Source organism: Dama dama, chromosome 15, assembly GCF_033118175.1.
Source record: "Dama dama isolate Ldn47 chromosome 15, ASM3311817v1, whole genome shotgun sequence".
Lineage (NCBI taxonomy): Eukaryota > Metazoa > Chordata > Mammalia > Artiodactyla > Cervidae > Dama > Dama dama.
The window spans coordinates 69,577,523-69,598,286 of NC_083695.1; the positions used below are offsets into that span (position 1 = coordinate 69,577,523).

At 46.8% G+C, this 20,764-nt stretch overlaps 1 protein-coding gene across 9 annotated transcripts in view; it reads left to right on the forward strand.

Moving 5' to 3' along the window:
• GBF1 (golgi brefeldin A resistant guanine nucleotide exchange factor 1) overlaps positions 1 to 17,537 on the forward strand; it is a 118,399-nt gene extending 100,862 nt beyond the window's left edge. For 5 of the 9 annotated variants that reach the window (XM_061162463.1, XM_061162464.1, XM_061162465.1 and 2 more), the window contains 27 exons: positions 460 to 654; positions 893 to 1,082; positions 1,705 to 1,845; positions 2,166 to 2,254; positions 3,205 to 3,407; positions 4,666 to 4,789; positions 5,077 to 5,202; positions 5,472 to 5,554; positions 6,209 to 6,445; positions 6,728 to 6,821; positions 7,192 to 7,368; positions 7,693 to 7,757; positions 7,844 to 7,967; positions 8,160 to 8,231; positions 8,365 to 8,459; positions 8,693 to 8,846; positions 12,087 to 12,312; positions 12,818 to 12,978; positions 13,109 to 13,355; positions 13,478 to 13,683; positions 14,546 to 14,696; positions 14,794 to 14,924; positions 15,128 to 15,229; positions 15,487 to 15,600; positions 15,749 to 15,929; positions 16,081 to 16,209; positions 16,682 to 17,537. In XM_061162463.1, coding sequence (XP_061018446.1) covers positions 460 to 654; positions 893 to 1,082; positions 1,705 to 1,845; positions 2,166 to 2,254; positions 3,205 to 3,407; positions 4,666 to 4,789; positions 5,077 to 5,202; positions 5,472 to 5,554; positions 6,209 to 6,445; positions 6,728 to 6,821; positions 7,192 to 7,368; positions 7,693 to 7,757; positions 7,844 to 7,967; positions 8,160 to 8,231; positions 8,365 to 8,459; positions 8,693 to 8,846; positions 12,087 to 12,312; positions 12,818 to 12,978; positions 13,109 to 13,355; positions 13,478 to 13,683; positions 14,546 to 14,696; positions 14,794 to 14,924; positions 15,128 to 15,229; positions 15,487 to 15,600; positions 15,749 to 15,929; positions 16,081 to 16,209; positions 16,682 to 16,962 — 4,098 coding nt within the window. In that variant the 3' untranslated portion in view covers positions 16,963 to 17,537. The remainder of the gene's footprint in view (positions 1 to 459; positions 655 to 892; positions 1,083 to 1,704; positions 1,846 to 2,165; positions 2,255 to 3,204; positions 3,408 to 4,665; positions 4,790 to 5,076; positions 5,203 to 5,471; positions 5,555 to 6,208; positions 6,446 to 6,727; positions 6,822 to 7,191; positions 7,369 to 7,692; positions 7,758 to 7,843; positions 7,968 to 8,159; positions 8,232 to 8,364; positions 8,460 to 8,692; positions 8,847 to 12,086; positions 12,313 to 12,817; positions 12,979 to 13,108; positions 13,356 to 13,477; positions 13,684 to 14,545; positions 14,697 to 14,793; positions 14,925 to 15,127; positions 15,230 to 15,486; positions 15,601 to 15,748; positions 15,930 to 16,080; positions 16,210 to 16,681) is intronic. The other 4 variants (XM_061162466.1, XM_061162467.1, XM_061162470.1 and 1 more) reach the window with 3 other exon arrangements.
• The last annotated feature ends 3,227 nt before the right edge of the window (positions 17,538 to 20,764 follow it).

Here is a 20,764-nt window from a genome sequence, read left to right on the forward strand (position 1 = left end):
CTCTCATGGACAAATTGAAAGGAGCCCAGAGAAATCTGCCTGGCTTTAAAATGGGAAAACCCAAATGTGAGAATTGGCAAGTAACCTCACTGTGAGTGGGTACAACTCTTTTGCCTGTAGTTCTTTTGCAACACAAGCAGACAGGTCAAGCTGAATTCACCAGAAAATTGCAAAAAGGAACCCTGAATAGGACCAGATCAGGCTCACAGAGAGAGCACAAAAAGGGCAATAGGCAACTTGTTTTGGATCAGGCACAAAGTAAGACTGATTAAGTAAGACTAAGTAAGATTTAGAGAACCAGCCCGCCCCTGTCATGAAGGGCAAAGAGGGGAATGTCTTTACGTATGGAATACCATTGTCTCTTAATGCATGCTTCCTGGCTAGCATTTGCTTCCTATCTAATTTGCCTCTTCTTGAACCCTTTCTCCATCCAAATGGCAATTACTGGATTATTGTCAGATGTACATCAAAAAGCTCATGGAGATCATCACTGTGGAGAACCCCAAGATGCCTTATGAGATGAAGGAGATGGCCCTGGAAGCTATTGTGCAGCTCTGGCACATCCCCAGCTTTGTCACTGAGCTCTATATCAACTATGATTGTGACTACTACTGTTCCAACCTCTTTGAAGATCTCACCAAGCTGCTGTCCAAGGTGCTGAGCATTGTTCCTGGTGTCTAGAAAGAAAACTTAAGGAAATCTCCTTGGTGGTAGTGAGGATACTACATATAGGGAATGAAACACTTGAGAGTTGGGGAACAATAGGAAGGGCATTTTCTCAAAGTTATGTAAAATTTATGGGCATGTAAAATTTTGTAAAAGTTATGGGCAGTTTTAGGATTTTTGGAGAAATATTCTAACCTCAAGTCTACTGGATCTGTTTACTTTCCAGAATGCCTTCCCTGTGTCTGGTCAACTCTATACAACACACCTGCTGTCTCTCGATGCCCTATTGACAGTGATTGACAGCACTGAGGCCCACTGCCAGGCCAAAGTCCTCAACAACCTTCTCCAGCAAGAAAGGAAAGAGGCCGCCAGACCTGGCTATGAGGCAGTAGATGGCACTCGAGAAGCCAACAATAGTGAGAGGAATTTCTTTCTTTGAGGATCCCAGGAGTCTATGTTTATCCCTTCTCTACTCGCTGAATCCTTTCTCCTACACTTTCATTACTTCCTCTGAAGTACTCCTAATTCTGTGTTTCTAAGATTTGGTGATGTGAATCATAGACCAGCCTGGCACATTAACAGTACTCATGGACTTCTCCCTTTCTCCTCTTCCATACTTTGTCTATTTTACTGAATTGTTATTTCTTTATGGGGAGAAAAGAGAATTTAGATTAAAGGATATAGAACTTATGTTCCTTAAAGTTCCAGGCTTTAAGGAAGCTTTTCCTACTTCTCCTCCTTTCCTTTTCCTACTACCAGTAACTGCCTCAACGCTAATTGATCTTCTCTAACTTTTCCTTGAGATTGAGGTGCAGAAGATCAAGGAAAGTGACTCAGTAATCTCTTTATTAAACTATAGAATCTAATGCTTGACTAATGTGGGATAGTGAATACTTATTTGGGCTTGGGCTTATCCTGTCAGGACTGGTGACCTATGTGGGAACATGTAGATCTCCTTTGCCTGAGACTCGATTCTCCTGAAGCTCTTCTTGGCTTCCTATAGCACCAGTCTTCATTTAGCTTCTTCTCTCTTATCAGCCGAGAGAGCAGCCAGTGATGGGAAGGCTACAGGCATGGCCCCAGACATCGCAGGCCTGAATCTGCCAGGTGGAGGGCGGCTGCCAGCAGAACATGGGAAACCAGGATGCAGTGATCTGGAGGAAGCTGGTGACTCTGGGGGTGTGTACTGGGTGTCCATCTTCCTCAGCCCCCTCAGCTGGAAGGCCTGTTGGAGAACAGAGGGGATGGTAGCAGAAACCCCTGAGGGCAGTACCCAAATGAACTTGGCCACTCACCTTGGCTCCAGACCCAGAGAGAGGAAGGAGAACATTGGGAACCCTAGAAAATAGGACTTCTAGGGATGTAAAAGACTGATGAGCACAAGAAACTTTCTGAGACATCCTTCTTTTCACTAGAGGGTATATCAGCATCCTTCTAAAAGTCATTATCCTGGTAAAAGAGGTCTTACTGGTGTTTCCCTCTTTCCCTCCCATTCCTAGCTGACAAAAAGTTTACCCGGAAGCCACCTCGATTTTCCTGTCTCCTGCCAGATTCACGGGAGTTGACTGAAATTAAAAACAAAAAGAAGGTACATATAGATATCCCCAGAGCTCAACCTCTACCCGCTCTGACTGGGTGGTCTCTGTGGGGTTCTGTCTCAGAGAACAAGGGAGAGTTTCAGATCACTGACCAGTTTCCTGTGGCTAATTTTTGTGCTTGTTGGGACTTCAGCAGCACCCCGCCCCAGTCTCCTTTGTTGCCCTTTCCTTACTCCTAAGCCATGTAATCAAGACCTCCTATTGTGTGCTCCTGGGCAAATGCTGCCCTCACTGAGAGTCAAATGTTACTTGTGACAGGAGTCCTGGGAACTGGTATCCTGTGGGTCACTGAAGGTTATTGGTCATCTGGGGCTCTGGGGTGATCACTGGCAATAAAAGGGAATTGACATTTATTCTGGTGCTTTTAGTAAAGTTCAAATAACTGTGCTTTGTGGTTTTTTTAACACAAAGAAAACCTTTTTAACCCTTCTTCATCTTAAGGCCAGCCTATATGACTTTGGTTTATGTGTGCCCTTGATTGCAGAACTGTGAATAGACAGTCAAAAAGTTATCGTCACAGTTAGTTTGCCTTATCTTTCAAACTCCAGGGCTTAAGAGCTAGGAACCCAAAGGAAGGGGAATCTGTAAAGAAAGACTAGAATCAGTTAGTCTGTAAACAGACACTAGAGATGGCTGTAAAACTGAAAAGAAAACCTTCTCTAGTCTCTTTTTCTACTTTTTTCCCCTGATTCTCAGGTTGGAGGAGAGTGCTCTGCATTTTTAGCACTCAGAAAAGGAGTAAGAAGGAGTTCCTCAGCCAGTTCTACATAAACAATGGAGATTGGGGAAATCTAAGGGCCAATATGATTCAGCCTTAGTTCTGGAGTGAGCCGTGTCCTAAGAATCCATTAGGTGACCAGCTGTGGACCCTGATGGAGGCCTGGTCTTGTCTGGTTTAGGGGCAGAGCAGCTTTTGACACCTCCTGTATTTCTCCTGCAGCTGCTGATCACTGGCACAGAGCAGTTCAACCAGAAACCAAAGAAGGGGATCCAGTTTTTGCAGGAGAAAGGTCTCCTTACCATCCCAATGGATAACACAGAGGTAGCCCAGTGGCTGCGAGAGAACCCTCGACTGGACAAGAAAATGATTGGAGAGTTTGTGAGTGACCGCAAAAACATTGACTTGCTGGAGAGCTTTGTGAGGTGAGGAAACTGTAAGAAATGTGTAGTTGGGGGACAGACAGTTCAAAACAGTACCAGTCAGTTCCTCCTGGTAACCCAGGTCACACACTCTTCCTCTTCCCAAGATTTATATCTGTTGAGTTTAAAAGAGTCTCCAGCAAGAAAGTTGAAGGGGCCAGTCCATTCTACACAGAGAACATTGCAAAGGGGTGGAGCAGGGTTCCTGAGCACAGGGAAGGTTCTGGGTTCCAGAATAAAATTTCTAGGCAGGAGCACACTGATATGAAAAGTACTAAGATTCAGTTCAGTTCAGTCACTCAGTCGTGTCCGACTCTTTGCGACCCCATGAACCACAGCACGCCAGGCCTCCCTGTCCGTTACCAACTCCTGGAGTCTACCCAAACCCGTGTCCATCGAGTTGGTGATGCCATCCAACCATCTCATCTTCTGTCGTCCCCTTTTCCTCCTGCCCTCAATCTTTCCTAGCATCAAGGTCTTTTCAAATGAGTCAGCTCTTCACATCAGGTGGCCAAAGTATTGGAGTTTCAGCTTCAACATCAGTCCTTCCAATGAACACCCAGGACTGATCTCCTTTAGGATGGACTGGTTGGTTCTCCTTGCAGTCCAAGGGACTCTCAAGAGTCTTCTCCAACACCACAGTTCAAAAGCATCAATTCTTCGGTGCTCAGCTTTCTTCATAGTCCAACTCTCACATGCATACATGACCACTGGAAAAACCATAGCCTTGACTAGATGGACCTTTGTTGCAAAGTAATGTCTCTGCTTTTTAATATGCTGTCTAGATTGGTCATAACTTTCCTTCCAAGGAGTAAGTGTCTTTTAAATTTCATGGCTGCAGTCACCATCTGCAGTGATTTTGGAGCCCAGAAAAATAAAGTCAGCCATTGTTTCCACTGTTACTCCATCTATTTGCCATGAAGTGACAGGACCAGATGCCATAATCTTAGTTTTCTGAATGTTGAGCTTTAAGCCAACTTTTTCACTCTCCTCTTTCACTTTCATCAAGAGGCTCTTTCATTGTTCTTCACTTTCTGCCATAAGGGTTGGTGTCATCTGCATATCTGAGGTTATTGATATTTCTCCCAGCAGTGGTTGTCAAATTCTGATTCAGTGTTAAAGATGTCCAGGATATACCTCCCCTTTGCCAACAGTCTCTTCTGTTCCAATAGGAGAAGCTTAGGGGGACTATAGCTATAGGTCACCCAACATTTGCAACTTATATATCTTAAGTCTTTCATCCTTCTTTCTTTCCCTGTAGCACCTTCAGCTTTCAGGGTCTGCGACTGGATGAAGGTCTCCGGCTCTACCTGGAAGCCTTCCGCTTGCCTGGGGAAGCACCGGTCATCCAGAGGTTGCTAGAGGCATTCACAGAACATTGGAGGGTGAGTTTGAGTGGCAGGGGCTGAGTCTAGCATCCCAAATTAATTTGACTAAGGGTTTCTGTGGCTTCAACTGAAAGACCCAGTTTCTGTCTCCTAAGAAGGCTGAGAACAGCATCAGTGAACTTTCCCATAGAGGGGATGCCAACTTCCATCAAGGAGTTGGCAAGAGATGGGTCAGTTTCTAGCTGGTACCTTCCATCTGTCTCAGCATTGATCAGTAGGTTGGCAGTAAGCGTTTGATTGGCCAGAGAAGAGCATTGACATAGGCGGGGTCTTTGCTTTTTCAGAATTGTAATGGCTCCCCATTTGCCAATAGCGATGCCTGCTTTGCCCTGGCCTATGCTGTCATCATGCTTAATACCGACCAGCACAACCACAATGTTCGCAAACAGAATGCGCCCATGACCCTAGAGGTAAGATTGAATCCCAGCCGCAGCAGAGCAGTTCCAGCACAGCTTTGGAGGTAGCAGGGAGGATGTGGGATTTCCAGTGGGCACAGTGGACACTGTTTTGTCCAAGGGAGTCAGGGAGGGCTGGCCAGTACAGAAGAGGAACTGGGGAAGGGAAGTGGATTCTTTGACTTACTGTTTCCTAAGTCCTATTTACCACAGACCCAGGAGTTCTTTGAGTGGGGCTTCAGCATTGACACGTGGTAGGATAAATCTTACTGCCCTGTCTCTAGGAGTTTCGCAAAAATCTAAAAGGTGTGAATGGAGGCAAGGACTTTGAGCAAGACATCCTGGAGGACATGTACCATGCCATCAAGTGAGTATGTGTAGAGAATGGTGTAACATCTCTGCTAAGGAGACGCACACTGCTTCCTTTTCCAAATGTTGGAGTCACATCAGTCTGCAGTGACTCACATGCCCTGGATTTAGCTTCGTACTTTAGCTGGGCAGCCCCGTCTCCCCCAGCTCATTTATTTCTTAAAGAAGCTGAACAGTGCTGCAACTGAAGAACCCTGAGCCAGGATTCAAACTGCCCCTGCTGAGTGGAGGGAGCATCATCGCCCTGTTTTCTGAATCCACAGCAGTTAGATTTTCCTGTCTAGCTCACAAGATGCGTTAGGATGGGGGTAGTAGAGAACCCAAAATGAGTGCTAGAGGGTGAGGTTTGGGACACTTAGATTTTTACTGTAAACCAGAAAAAGTAGAATTGTTCATTCTGTCATACCCAGAAAGAATATGAGATCTTACTGTAGAACTGAAGGCCCACTTAGACACAGGGCTTGGAGATTATGGGATGCTTCCTTTCTTTCTCCCTGACAGGGAGGCAGGTGGACAGGGAAGCAGACCACTAAGCTGCAGTTTTGATGATGTCTCATGGGTGGAAGTGCTAGTTATGGGCAAAGCCCCTTGTCCTAGGTGTAACCAGTCAGTTCAGAGCAGTGCACTTACTCCTTTTGTTATCTCCTGACAGGAATGAGGAAATTGTGATGCCTGAAGAGCAGACAGGCTTGGTCCGGGAGAATTATGTGTGGAATGTGCTGCTTCATCGAGGTGCCACCCCAGAGGGCATATTCCTACGTGTGCCTGCTGGCAGCTATGATCTTGACCTCTTCACCATGACCTGGGGCCCCACTATTGCTGCTCTCTCTTATGTTTTTGACAAAAGCCTTGAGGAGACAATCATCCAAAAAGCCATCTCAGGCTTCAGGTAGCCAGGATTTGACTTTGATCTTAACCTTCTTCCACCTTTCTGAGTTAACATGATTGCCTCCATGCCTCTCTGACTCCTACTCTTATTTTCCTTAGAATGGGGTTCCTCCTGAGTTTCTGGAGGGAGACTGAAGCTTGGGAGAGCTCAGTCTTAAACAGACTCAAGAGTAAAAGGTTTCTTCCTGAGATTGATTAGGGAAGAATCCCAAGCAAGCCTCCTTGAGGACTTGGAAGGGCTGCCTGGCCTTTCAGTGACTGTATCTGGTATGTGACATTACAGGAAGTGCGCCATGATCTCCGCCCACTATGGCCTCAGTGATGTGTTTGACAATCTCATCATCTCTCTATGCAAATTCACAGCTCTCAGCAGTGAGGTGAGCAGTGACAGGAACTGTGTTCTTGGCATTCCAAAGGAAGACCTCTCCCTTTGCCATAGATCTACCCTTATCTATGGAGCTGATTCCCTTCAGCATATTCTCTCACTCAGCCAGACTACAGAAGAGCTTAGGCCATTTCTGTCTGACATACCCTGCGATGAGAATAGCATTACTTCGTATAATGGGGATGAGAGAGGAGACACAGTAGTGGAGAAGGCCTTAGCCAGGTTAGCCCTTCTCACCAACATTATGGGGGATTGAAGCAGAAATAGCAGAAGGAACCTTAGGAACCATAGGTGCAGGCCAAAGAGAATCTCCTTTCAATTCATTTGCCAGGCTCTAAGCCTCTTCTCATCTTCTTTTCCAGTCTATTGAGAACCTGCCCACTGTGTTTGGAAGCAACCCTAAGGCCCACATTGCAGCCAAGACGGTGTTCCATTTGGCCCACCGTCATGGTGACATCCTGCGAGAGGGCTGGAAGAATATCATGGAGGCCATGTTGCAACTCTTCCGAGCCCAACTGCTACCCAAGGCTATGGTAGAGGTAATTCTTGATAGGAGACTAATCGATAATAACGAGGCAAGAGCTCCAAGATTATGTACTGTTTTTAGAAATGGTTGAGAATAGCACTGGTCCTGCATGTTGAAACTTACCAGGAACGCCTCAAATGTAAGACCACAGATCTTCAGCCAAGGGGATAGCTGTGAAGGAAGGCTGGTAGAAGTCATTGCCAGTCACCAATTGGAGGGGACCCTGTCAGTTGTGGGGGGCAGAGGGCAACAGGAAGAAAGCCAGAAAACTTTACTCAGAGGACTAGGAAATGCAAAAGGCATGTGGAAAAAAATTATTCTTGACCTGATTTTCCAGGTAGAAGACTTTGTGGATCCCAATGGCAAGATCTCTTTACAGCGGGAAGAGACACCATCGAACCGGTGAGGGCAAATCAGAGGCTAGAGACTTACGGGAGGGAGGATTAGAACTTTAAGAGCTCACTAGAGCTTGTATCCTCTTTCTCCAGAGGAGAGTCAACAGTGCTGAGCTTTGTGAGCTGGCTGACACTAAGTGGTACTGAGCAGTCTAGTGTGCGGGGCCCATCCACTGAGAACCAAGAGGCCAAGAGAATGGCTTTGGACTGTATAAAGGTAACTGACCCTGCTCACCCCTGGTGAACAAGCCTAGACCCTTCTCTACAAGATAAAACACTGCTATATGAACTGAAGACTAGGATCACTAGAGTTTGTGACCAGAGCTGGCTCCTTCTGCCTTCTCTTCCTAGCTTCTTGGGAACATTCTCTTCCCTCTAGTCCTTATCATTAACCCTTGTGCCCCTCTAGCAATGTGACCCAGAAAAGATGATCACAGAAAGCAAATTCCTCCAGCTGGAGTCACTGCAGGAGCTCATGAAGGTACAGAGTGAAGAGGAAAGGGCTGGCTGGGTCTGGGAGGGGAGACAGAGTTGTATGCCTCAGTCACTGTCAGGGCTGGGCTAGTGGCTGGCTTCTTCTCCATGCCTACTTTCCTACAATTATTCTCCTCCAGGCTCTGGTCTCAGTGACACCAGATGAAGAGACCTATGATGAAGAGGATGCTGCTTTCTGCCTGGAAATGCTGCTGAGGATTGTGCTAGAGAACAGGTAGCAGGCAGTCTTTAGGCAGGCCTCATACTGGACTTGTGCCAAAGGGATGGAAGCCTGGAGTCATCTTGCAGGGTGGACTCTAGGGACAAGAAGCACAGGAAGCTGCAGGCAGTGGAGGAGAAGCTTGCTCATTAGAACTGCCTTGAAGGGCCTAGCTTCAATCAGAAAAGAAGGCTTATTGCCTACTGGCCTCTTCGGCTGAGACTGTCCTCATCCCTTATGTTTCTCAGGGACCGTGTTGGCTGTGTGTGGCAGACTGTTCGAGACCATCTATACCACCTATGTGTCCAGGCCCAGGACTTCTGCTTCCTTGTGGAGCGGGCAGTGGTGGGGCTGCTGCGCCTAGCTATTCGGTTACTCCGGAGAGAAGAGATCAGTGGCCAGGTAAGCAGAGTGCAGCTGGAAGGGCAGGAAGGTATATAAGGGGTAGAACCACAGTATTAGGTATGGATATGGCCTGAAACAGAGAGCTCATTTAATGCCCTATAGCGTGAGCCCATTGATCTACACAGGGCTGGGGGGAGTCTTTAATAGGTGGCATTGGAAGTGAGTCTGGAATGGCCTCAGGCATGAAGCCTGATACTCAGCGTCTGTGCTCAGTAGGGTTGGACGGCTACTGCCTTGTGGCGGTGCCAACCCTGTACCTGATTTCCTAGTTCTTGTGCTTAGGACCTTTGCCCAATTTATAAAAAGAGACCAGCATAGAAATAATAAGTGAGTTCTGCAAGATCAGGAGATATAAGATCAATACACAAAAATTAATCACTTTTTTAATACTAACAATGATCATATAGAAAATGAAACTATTTCAAATGTTCCAAATGAAATCAAATACTTAGCTATAGACCTAATAAAACATATATATACTCTGTATGCTGAAAATTACAAAATGCTGATGAAAGATATTAAAGAAGACCCATATAAATGAGACATAGTATATTCATGGATTGAAAGAGTCAATGTAGTGAGGACATCATTTCTCCCTTAATTGATCTATTAGTTTAATGAAACTCCAATAAAATCCCAGCAAGGTTTTTTTGTAGACATAAACAAGCTTATTCTAAGATTTACATGGAAAAGCACAGGCCCTAGAATAGCCAAAAAACGTTTTGAGAAAAAAGGTGGGAAGGGTCACTCCATCTGATATTAAGGCTTATTATACAGCTACAGTAATCAACACTGTGGTATTTTTGGAGGGACAGACACATGGATCATTGTAACAAGAGAAGCCAGAAATAGACCCACACAAAGAAACCTAACTAATTTTTTGACAAAGGTGCAAAAACAATTCAGTATAGAAAGGATAGCCTTTTTAATTGCTGTAGCAATTGAAATCCATGGTTGGGGGTGAACCTAGACCTAAGCCTCATACCTTATAGAAAAGTTAACTCAAAATGAATCATAGATTTAAATGTAAAATGTAAAACTCTGAAACCTTTAGAAAGAAATACATGAGGATATCTTTGGGAGCTAGGCCAAGAGTTCTTAGACTTGACACCAAAAATACAATCCATAAAAGGAAAAACTGATAAATTAGACTCATCAATATGAAAAATTCTGCTCTATGAGAGCCCAATGTGGAAAGGATATAAAGACAAGGAGTGTTTGTTTTCAAATCAAATACCTGAAAAAAGACTAATACCTAAAATGTAAAAGAACTCAAAACATAATAATAAAAAAAAATTAGAAAATGAGTGAAAGATATGAAAAAGATACACAGATGGAAGATAAGCACATGAAAAAGATTTAAGTGATGTTCAAATCATTAGCCAACAGGGAAACACAAAACCACAGTGAAATACCACTGCACACCTGTCAGAATGGCTAAAGTGAAAAATAGTGATAATACCAAATGCAGACAAGGATGTGGGTCTCTCATAAATTGCTGGTGGGAAGGTAAAACAATAGAGTTGTTTCTTATCAAACTAAACATGCAGTTACAACACAGTCCAGCAATTGTGCTCTTGGGTGCTTATCCTAGAGAAATGAAAGCTTACTTTTATAAAAACCTGTGCATGAATGTTCACAGAAGCTTTATTTGTAGTAGCCAAAACTAGAATCAGTCCAGATGGTTTTCAACATAAAGTGTAGTATATGCATACCATGGAATACTATTCAGCAACTAAAAGCAACAAACTATTGATACATAATTCCTTGGATGATTCTCCAAATAATTATGCTAAATGAAAAAAGCCAATCCCAAAAGGTTATTTACTGTATAATTCCATTTATATGACATATTTGATTGACAGAGTTTTAAAAGTTGTGGACAGATGACCAGGGGCTAGGGATTGGGGCAAGAAAGAGCTCATGGAATTCTCAAGGCCAGAATACTGGAGTGGGTAGCCTTTCCCTTCTCCAGGGGATCTTCCCAACCCAGGGATCGAACCCAGGTCTCCCGCATTGCAAGTGGATTCTTTATCAGCTGAGCCACAAGGGAAGCCCAACAATAATGGAGTGGGTAACCTATCCCTTCTCCAGGGGATCTTCCCAACCCAGGAATTGAACTGGGGTCTCCTGCATTTGCAGACGGATTCTTTACCAGCTGAGCTATCAGGGAAGCCCAAGAAAGAGGCAAGTGTGGTTATAAAATAACAACACGAGGGATCCTGTGGTGCTGAAGCTATTCAGCATCTTGGCTAGAGGTGGAAACACAAACCTCCACAAGTTAAATTTAATTAAATTGTGTAGAACTTAATATACATATAAGTAAAACTGGGGAAATCTGAATAAGATTAGAGAATTCTATCAATGTCAGTATCCTAGTTAGGATAATACTATAGTTTTGCATAATGTTACTAATCTTTTCTTTTTTTCAGTTTTTTAAAACTTTTAATATTGAGTTAACAGTTATATATATATCTATATAACTATATATCAATATAGTTATATTGATAACTATAGATTCATATGTAGTCTTTTATAATAAAGTGTTGGATATCAGGTAATTTATTAGATGCTGTACTGAAAGCAGCAAACAAAATGGTTGTAAGTGGATCAGTTGTTCACCTTTATGATGGCATGTCTGACTGTGAGCTGTGGCACCCTGACACTGCCCAGCATTGCAAGAGAGTATTGTACTACATGCACATCAGTAGCCCTGGAAAAAATTAAAACTCTTAAGTATGGTTTCTACTGAATGTGTATTGCTTTTGTACCACTGTAAAGTCCAAAAAAATCTATGCCAAATCATCATAAGTTGGGGGTGTCTGTACACATTCCCCATTTTACCCCAATGGTAGCATTATGTAAAACGATAGTATAGTATCCTAACAGGATACTGACATTGATATAGTTTACTAATCTTAACAGATTTCCCCAGTTTTGGTTGTACTCATATGTGTATTAAGTTCTACGCAATTTAATCACTTGTGTAGATTTGTGTTTCCACCACTAGCGAAGATGCTAAATAGTTCCACCACCACAGGATCCCTTGTGTTGCCCTTTTATAACTTGCCTCTTTCTTGCCCCCATCCCTAGCCCCTGGGCCATCTGTCTACAGAGTACCCTAAGTTGGGTCTTAGCTGAACCATCCTCACTGGCCTAAGGAGACTGCTGGGGAAAGAGGCTAGACAAGATACTGTGTGCCTACTTTCTACTTCCTGCTCCCTACTCCTGCCCCAGGTACTGCTCTCCCTGCGCATTTTGTTACTAATGAAGCCCAGCGTGTTATCCCGAGTCAGTCACCAGGTAGCCTATGGGCTCCATGAACTCCTTAAGACCAACGCAGCCAATATCCACTCAGGCGATGACTGGGCCACCCTCTTCACACTGCTGGAGTGCATTGGCTCGGGTGTAAAGCCTCCAGCTGCCCTGCAGGCCACAGCCAGTGCCGACGCACCTGATGCTGGTAAGCCCTTTCCCAGGGAGATCCGCAGTGGCAGATAAACAGTCATGGCCCCAGTGGCTGAGACAGGAAAACAAAATGCATGTTGTTGTGTTCATCAGATTAAATACCCTTGGCTCTGCCATCTGCTTCAGGGCTTCCTGTGCCCACTGGCCTCTCACCAGTACTCACAGACTAACAGCATAAAGGCAAGCAGGCAGTGGAAAAGGCTGTGAGCCAGCTTCCTACTGTCCTGAGGACTGTTTCCTGAGAAACTGTCCTCACGGCCATCTCCTCCCCCACAGCTGCTACTAGATGCCATCCAGAGCCCAAATCAGCCTGCTGCCCCATTTGGTCAAGAGAGCAGCTCTCCAGGCCATCCTTCAGCCCTCTGGTGACAGAGCTGAAACTAATCTAGACCCAGAGAAAAGAGAGACCAGGCTTCAGCACCTTTCTTCTGATAACTGAAATCATCCCTCACCCCAACATCCCCATCGCCACCCTGACTCTGCCCCTTTCCCTGTCTCAGGGGCCCAGTCAGATAGTGAACTCCCATCCTACCATCAAAATGATGTGAGCCTGGACCGGGGGTACACTTCCGACTCAGAGGTCTACACTGACCATGGCAGACCTGGCAAGATTCATCGATCAGCCACAGATGCTGATGTGGTCAACAGCGGTTGGTTAGTGGTGAGTGAGCATATGCGCAGCGGATGAGTCTTCCCTGCTTGGCCTGTGGAAAAGATTCCTGGTCTTTGAGAGGGCATCTAGGGGATGATCGTGGTGAATCCTGCATTCTGAGCTCTTCTGTACTCAACAGGTGGGGAAAGATGACATCGATAACTCCAAGCCAGGGCCTGGGCTCAGCCAGCCAGGTCCTTCACCCCTGGTCAATCAGTACAGCCTAACAGTGGGGCTGGACCTCGGGCCACATGATACCAAGTCCCTGCTCAAGTGTGTGGAGTCACTGTCCTTCATCGTGCGTGACGCTGCCCACATCACACCTGACAACTTTGAGCTCTGTGTCAAGACTCTCCGCATCTTTGTGGAGGCCAGTCTAAATGGCGGTGGGTCACCTGATGAAGGGGCAGTTGGGGAGTAGCCATGTGAATTACAGGGCAAAGGTGGGAAAAGGCAGGCCATCTCTGCCCATAGATGTGAAATGTGACCTGGGTCTGGCCCTGCTCAGGGTGCAAGTCCCAGGAGAAACGTGGCAAGAGTCACAAATATGACAGCAAAGGGAACCGCTTCAAGAAAAAATCCAAGGAAGGCTCAATGCTTCGGCGGCCTCGAACCTCCAGCCAACATGCCACTCGGGGTGGGCACAGTGACGACGATGAGGATGAAGGTGTGCCGGCCAGCTACCATACGGTGTCTTTACAGGTCAGTCAGGACGTAAGTATGGCACCCTTTACTTCCTCTCCTCTCCCTGCACCTGACATCGGGAGTCTTGGTGGGTCCAGGGACAGCCAGGGCTAAGAGGAAGGGCCTATTTTCCAGCCCAAGTCCTTGGCTAGCACCCCCAGTGTTTCCCTATCCAGGACTACTTGTAAGTCTTCATTTGCTTAATTTTTAAATTATAGTTTATTTTTTAAATAAATAATTCTAATGCACATAGTATAAAGTTCAAAAGGTACAAAAGGGTAAACAGATAAAAGTCACATTCCATTCCTGTCCCTAGCTGCTAAGCTCTCCTTACCAGAGGGAACCACTGCCACCAGTTTTTGTTTATCTTTCTGGTTATTCTGTTGTCTATTCAAAACGTACAAAGTTTATTTTATGAGCAGACTTTATATCACTAAATAAATGGAAAACTAATTGCTTTAAATAGAATCACCTTAGAAAAACGATGAAAACAAAAGTACTACATCTGTCCAAACACTACTGCCTGTCAAAGCCTCTGAGCCTGAGATTTACCATTTTTAAAATGAGATTAACGAATATGAGGTTTTATCTGTCATCAGAAAGGGTAAAAGAGAAGTGAAAAGAAAGTGCCTTTCTCACTGTGTAATTGTGTTATTAAATTCTTAGTGCACACAACCTCAAGTTGCTGCTACTGGGAATAATACCTATCTTTGGAAAACACTGGTCAGGACACCCAGCTCACAAAGTTGAAGAGAGTGGTGAGAGGAGTGTGGTGCAATCAGTACTAGGGGCTCCCTTGAGGACCCAAGTCAGGGACAGTGGGAGTGGGCTGTTGGGGAGGGGGTCCAGCAGACCTAACCCCATTTGTGTCCTGCCCCTCCTGTGATCCCAGTTGCTAGATCTGATGCACACCCTGCACACAAGGGCAGCCTCTATCTACAGCTCATGGGCGGAGGAGCAGCGCCACCTGGAGACAGGCAGCCGGAAGATTGAAGCTGATTCACGTACCCTCTGGGCTCACTGCTGGTGCCCTTTACTGCAGGGTAAACCTCGGGGGGAGCAGGGGCAGAGGTGGAGCTGGTGCTTAGGAAGTACCGAGATCTGGATACCTGAAGGATCTGAGCCTGTTCTTGTTCTCAGGCATTGCCTGCCTATGCTGTGATGCCCGGCGGCAGGTGAGGATGCAGGCACTGACCTATCTGCAGCGAGCACTGCTGGTACATGATCTGCAGAAGTTAGATGCTCTGGAATGGGAGTCCTGTTTTAACAAGGTAGGCCTTCCCTCTGGTCTTAAGGTAAAGGGAAAATCCTAAAGACAGGGATGATCCCCTGGCAGCCTGAAGAGCTGCTAATGTCAATCCTCAGCCGATTATACCTTCCCTCCTGCTCTGTTCCCACCCTCCCCAACCCACGGTCAGGTGGGCAAGCCTTCCACCTGGCCCCCCTGGAGAGATGTTGACTCTTTACCCTCCAGGTGCTGTTTCCTCTACTGACCAAGCTCTTGGAGAACATCAGCCCTGCAGATGTGGGTGGGATGGAGGAGACCCGGATGAGGGCTTCTACTCTGCTCTCTAAGGTACTGTCACCACCCTACTCCCACCCACTGTCTCCACACCTGCCACTTCAGCAGCCTGGGAGGACCAAGAGATGTAGTGTAGGCGCTTATGACCCCCAGCTGTAGAGACTCAGCAGAACCCAGGAGGATTTTGGAATTCAGAGGAGTCTCTGATCCAGGATTCCCACGAAAGATAGAGAAGTCTTGCCTCCTACCCATGGAGAGTGGTGCAGAAGGCTCCTACCCTCCTCTCAGCTGAAAGGGGCTGGGGGCCATAGGTCTTTCTGCAGCACCTGTCTCCACTGCTGTCGCTGTCCACCTTTGCGGCCCTCTGGCTGACCATCCTGGACTTCATGGACAAGTACATGCATGCAGGCTCCAGTGACTTACTGGTACGTTCTGCCTCAGGCCAGCGCCGCTGCCTATGTCCTCTCCTAACTTCTGGGAAGACTTGCTGTTTCCCCCTTGGTGGCTATCTCCTCTTTACCATATTCCCCCATATCCCTTTTCCCATTCTTATGGTTCCACTGCCATCTGCAGTCAGAAGCCATTCCAGAGTCTCTAAAGAACATGCTCCTGGTGATGGACACAGCAGAGATTTTCCACAGTGCAGATGCCCGAGGAGGCAGCCCCTCAGCCCTCTGGGAGATCACCTGGGAGCGCATAGACTGTTTCCTGCCCCACCTGCGAGATGAGCTCTTCAAGCAGACTGTCATCCAGGGTAGGGGGCTCCAACCAACTTCATCAGAGAGGGCCTGGAGCTAATAACTAGTTCTCTGTGCCCTGGGTTAGGTGGGAAGTCTAGTAGGTAACCAAGATCTACTTGAGAGGAAGCACTGAGAGCTGCCATCTGGACTCTCTACCCTCCCCAGACCCTGTGCCCATGGAGCCTCATGCCCCAAAACCGCTGGCCTCAGCACACCTGACTCCTGCTGCTGGTGACACTAGGACACCTGGCCATCCACCTCCCCCAGAAATGCCCTCTGAGCTGGGGACCTGTGGTAAGTCCCTCTGAGTGAGCTTGCTGGATGTCAAGGCCTAAGAGGAGGCCCAGAGTACCTTATGACTGCTGCTGAGCATGGGCAGTGAGCCAGGGGAAGGAAGGAACCACAGGATCCCGCTCACTTGCTCTTCCCGTGGGAGATTGCAGGGCCAGGTCTGATGAGCTAGCTGCCTGGGATTTCTAGGCTTCAGAGAAGAAGGCTGGATTGGGAACTTGGGATGAAAAGGCAGAGGTGCCCTTCAGGGATGCTAGTAAAAAGCAGACCAAAATTAATCTGACTGGAGGTACAACAGTGGGGGGAGTGGGTAGGTATGAGAGAACTGGACACTGGAATAAGTTTCAAGCAGAGAATCTCAACTATGTAGACTGGGAGGAGTAATTTTCTCACAGGAATGGGGAGGAGCAGAAGTGTGGTAAACCAGCTGCGGACTGTAAGGGAGTTTGACTGCAGCCACCTTGTTTTCCTCTAGACTTTGAGAAGCCTGAGGGCCCCCGACCTGCTAACAGCAGTTCTTCTGGATCACCAGTGGCGTCCAGCCCCAGCAGGCTGAGCCCTACCCCAGATGGGCCTCCACCGCTGGCTCAGTCCCCACTGATCCTGCAGCCCTTGGCCTCCCCACTGCAGGTGGGCGTGCCCCCGATGACTCTGCCCATCATCCTCAATCCCGCTCTCATTGAGGCCACCTCACCTGTGCCCCTCCTGGCCACACCTCGCCCCACAGACCCCATGCCCACCTCCGAGGTCAACTAAGGCAGGCCCCTCAGCTATCAGGACCAGTACTTCCTAGCAGGCTGTCCCTGGCCCCCCTCTCAGCTGTCCCAAGGGCCATAGACTCTTCAGTCCCACGCCAAGTGGCTGTCACTGCTTTTTGGATGGGGACCGGAAATAGAACTTTTATGGCCCCTCCTAGGACCCACAGTTAGTCTGTGGGACCTTCCTCCTCCACTCTCCATTCCTGGGAGTCCAACCTGAGAGCACACTCAGGTATCACCTGCAGCCTGGCAGCTCCGGGGAGGGAGGCATCACTGTACCAGCCCTGCAGTGCCTGCCCTTGTGCCCCTCCTGCCTGTGTCAGGCATCGAGAGCCAAGTCAACCACTCTGCACTTTGTTTCCCTCTCCCAGCCCCAATCCCACTAGCCCTGGACCACCACCTCTAGTTTTCCTCTTTTATTAATTAGTTGGTCAGTTTGGAGAGTTGATTTGCACCATAGAGGTGGGCAGGTGGGACTGGAGAGAAGGACTGCCCACAGGAGCATGTACATATGGAAAAACAGGAAAACAATGGACTTTTTATGATGTAATAAATGTCTTAGTACCAACATCATGGCCTTTTCCTCTGATTTCCTTCTTGAGCTTGTGGGTACCATGTTTTGGGATGTGTAGGCCCTCACATGAACAGAAAGGCTACCAACCATGGTCATGCTGCTGCCACCCCACCACCACTACCACCACCATCAGAGCAGTGCTCCCTTGTCACCAGGGATGTGCCAGGGTTGACAGTTCTCTTCCGTAACTGCTCCAGTGGAGATAACTGTGATAGCCCAGGCTGGAGTCAAAGGGCAGGTGAGCCAGGGCTGAGCTGTCATTACTCAGAAGGCTTCCCTCAGGTGTGCCTCATAGTCCAGCCACACAAGGAGTCCATGGGTCTTGGGGGTGGGAGGCTGCCTTGCCCACAGCTGTGAGCTTGTGTTTCTGGACACGGCATTCATTCTGGCCCATAACTGAGCAGGGGAATTTTTTTCCCCATCCTATAGCCTCCAAACAGTCCAGCCACTGAAGTGTGAGTGGAGAAACCCTTCCCTTTTTTCCCTTTGCATCAGGATAAGACAAGAGGGAGTGTGCATGGGGCAGGCAGCATGGCTTCTGCAGGGCTGAGCTACTGTGGGTGGGATGCAGAATGCTATTAAGCCTTCCCTAGTGAAGCATCTCCCATCATCTTGACTTCCTCCTCCACCATAGTCCCTTCCACCAAAGGGCGGAGAGTAGTACCAGTGGGGCTCCCTCCTGGACACTTAAGGGTGCTCACCTCTTCATTGGGCCCAGCTGTCTCTGTGATCATTCAGCCTCTCAGGCTTCCCTTTGCTCAGCACAACCATGTGGATGGGTCTGGATGTCTGTCAGTGTCTCCCTTGGGTGCACCGCTGTGGAAATGGAAACAACCGGATGTGGAACAATACTAACAGGAGTCCAGCAGCTCCTACACTAGTTTCTCCCACTTCCCTTCCTTCTGCAAATAATCCAGACCATGCCTGCTTTCCACACTAACCTGAAACCTTGCCCCTGGAAAAATTATGAGTAAGACTGAACACCTCACCTGCTTTTTTCCGTATGGGTGCAGAAAAGCCTGGATCTACAATCAGGTAGACACTTGGGCCATTGGCTTTGACTCTAACATCTCTGTTCTCCCTTGTGAGCCCCACAGCTCTGCTGTGGGGAAAACATGTGAGGGAAACAACATAGACTAACATATGGAAATCTAAATTCTATCCTGTGAACAAAAGAATATGAAAAGTCTGTAGCCGTTGGTCTGAAATATTAGGAAAGAAGCTGGGGTGATTGCAAACTGAACCCCACCCCACTGGCAAGCAAAGGAAAACTTGTCTAAAGTCTCATTCTGGTATAGAAAAACCAGCTGATATATAACCTGACTTGTATTGTTAACAGTGTTGTCAGGCAAAGGAAACTACAAGAAGATCTAATACTTAGGCCTTAATTCTGACCAAGAAAGAATGGCTAATGATATGGAAGTGACAAAACTTGTGGGAAAATAGTATAATCTGGAAGGAAATGCTGGTCTTAACAGTGTCTCCTATAAGAACTCTAGGATAGCAGGTTTCAAAAAGCCCAGAGGCCTGAGATCCTAACAAGGAGAAGTGACATTGTTGCAACACCAGTGTATGTCAATATTAAGTGCACTGCTTACCCAACCTTGTAGAAATATTAACTCCTCTCCTAGATGAAGCAGCAGGTTCAGAGAGGCCATATTCCTGGGAAGTTAGGGAGCTGAGATTCAAACCCAGTTTAGGTTTAGGTTTCACTCTAAACCGCATGGTCTTTCCTATGACACTTTCCCAGTTCAAAAGTAGTGATGGTGGTGTAGAAACTCATTTTTCTGTAGTTTCTCATGCGGAAATAAAAGGTCGAGTACCGAAGTAATAATTACATGGTGAGCTAAGACTTCACTAGAAAACTGGGAAAGGGGGGCAGGGATAAATGAGTTTGGATTAATAGATACACACTGTGTATGTGCATGCGTGCTCAGTTGTGTCCAACTCTTTGCGACCCTGTGGACTATATAGCCCACCAGGCTCCTCTGTCCATGGCATTTTTCAGGCAAGAATATTGAAGTGGGTTGCCATTTCTTCCTCCAGGGGATTTTCCCAACACTGGGATCGAACTGGTGTCTCTTATATCTCCCGCATTGGCAGGCAGATTCTTTACCACTGAGCCACCTGGGAAGCCCATAACAGATACACATTACTACATATAAAATAGATCAACTATATTCAATATCTTGTAATAAACTATAAGGGAAAATAATCTGAAAAAAATATATGTGTGTGTGTGTATGTTGTTCAGTCACTCAGTCGTGTCCGACTCTGTAACCCCAGGGACTGCAGCCCACCAGGCTTCTCTGTCCATGGGATTTCCCAGGCAAGGATACTGGAGTGGGTTGCTGTTTACTTCTCCGTGTGTGTGTGTGTGTGAATCACTTTGCTGCATACTTGAAACTAACACAACATTGTAAATCAACTATACATCAATAAAAGGGGACTTCCCTGGTGGCCCAGTGGCTGAGACTCTGCACTCCCAATGCAAGGGACCCCAGTTTGATCCCTGGTCAGGGAACTAGATCCCATATGCTGCAATTAGGAATTTGCATGCCATAACTAAAGATCCTGCATGCCACAACTAAGACCCAGCATAGCCAAATAATATTTTTTAGAAACTATAATTAATAAAAGAAAAACAGGAAAAAACAAACATAACCAAGAATAAATGTGACTTTTCTGAGCACATAAGAATGATATCAGAGTCCGGTGAAAAAAAAAAAAAGAATGATATCAGAACTTCCCTGGAGATCCAGTGGTTAGGACTCCACACTTCTGCAGGGGGCATGGGTTCCATCTCTGCTTGGGGAACTAAGATCCCACAAGCCCCATGGAGCAGCCAAAAAAAAAAAAGAATGACATCAGAGGGGACGAATTACAGAGTTAGTAATAATGGGCACACACTTCCCCATTACCCCCCCCCCCCAATAAATGCTAGGAACAATAAAGTATGTGGCTTTTCAAGCCCTTGGGTATTCACCTGTGTTCAGGGCTCACTGGGAAACTGTGGTTGTGAGAAAACAAGAACCCTAGGCTTCAGCTGAGAAGGAGCTTTAATTCAACTAAATAGTTCACCACCCACTCCGTGAAATGCTCTTCACCTCGGTGAGACACAGGTTTTTCTTGGTTCTCCTCTGCCTCACCGACCACGTCTTTTCAATTTCCTCTTTTGGTTCCTCCTCATCTCCACAGCTTCTCAACATCAGAATGTCCCAGGGTG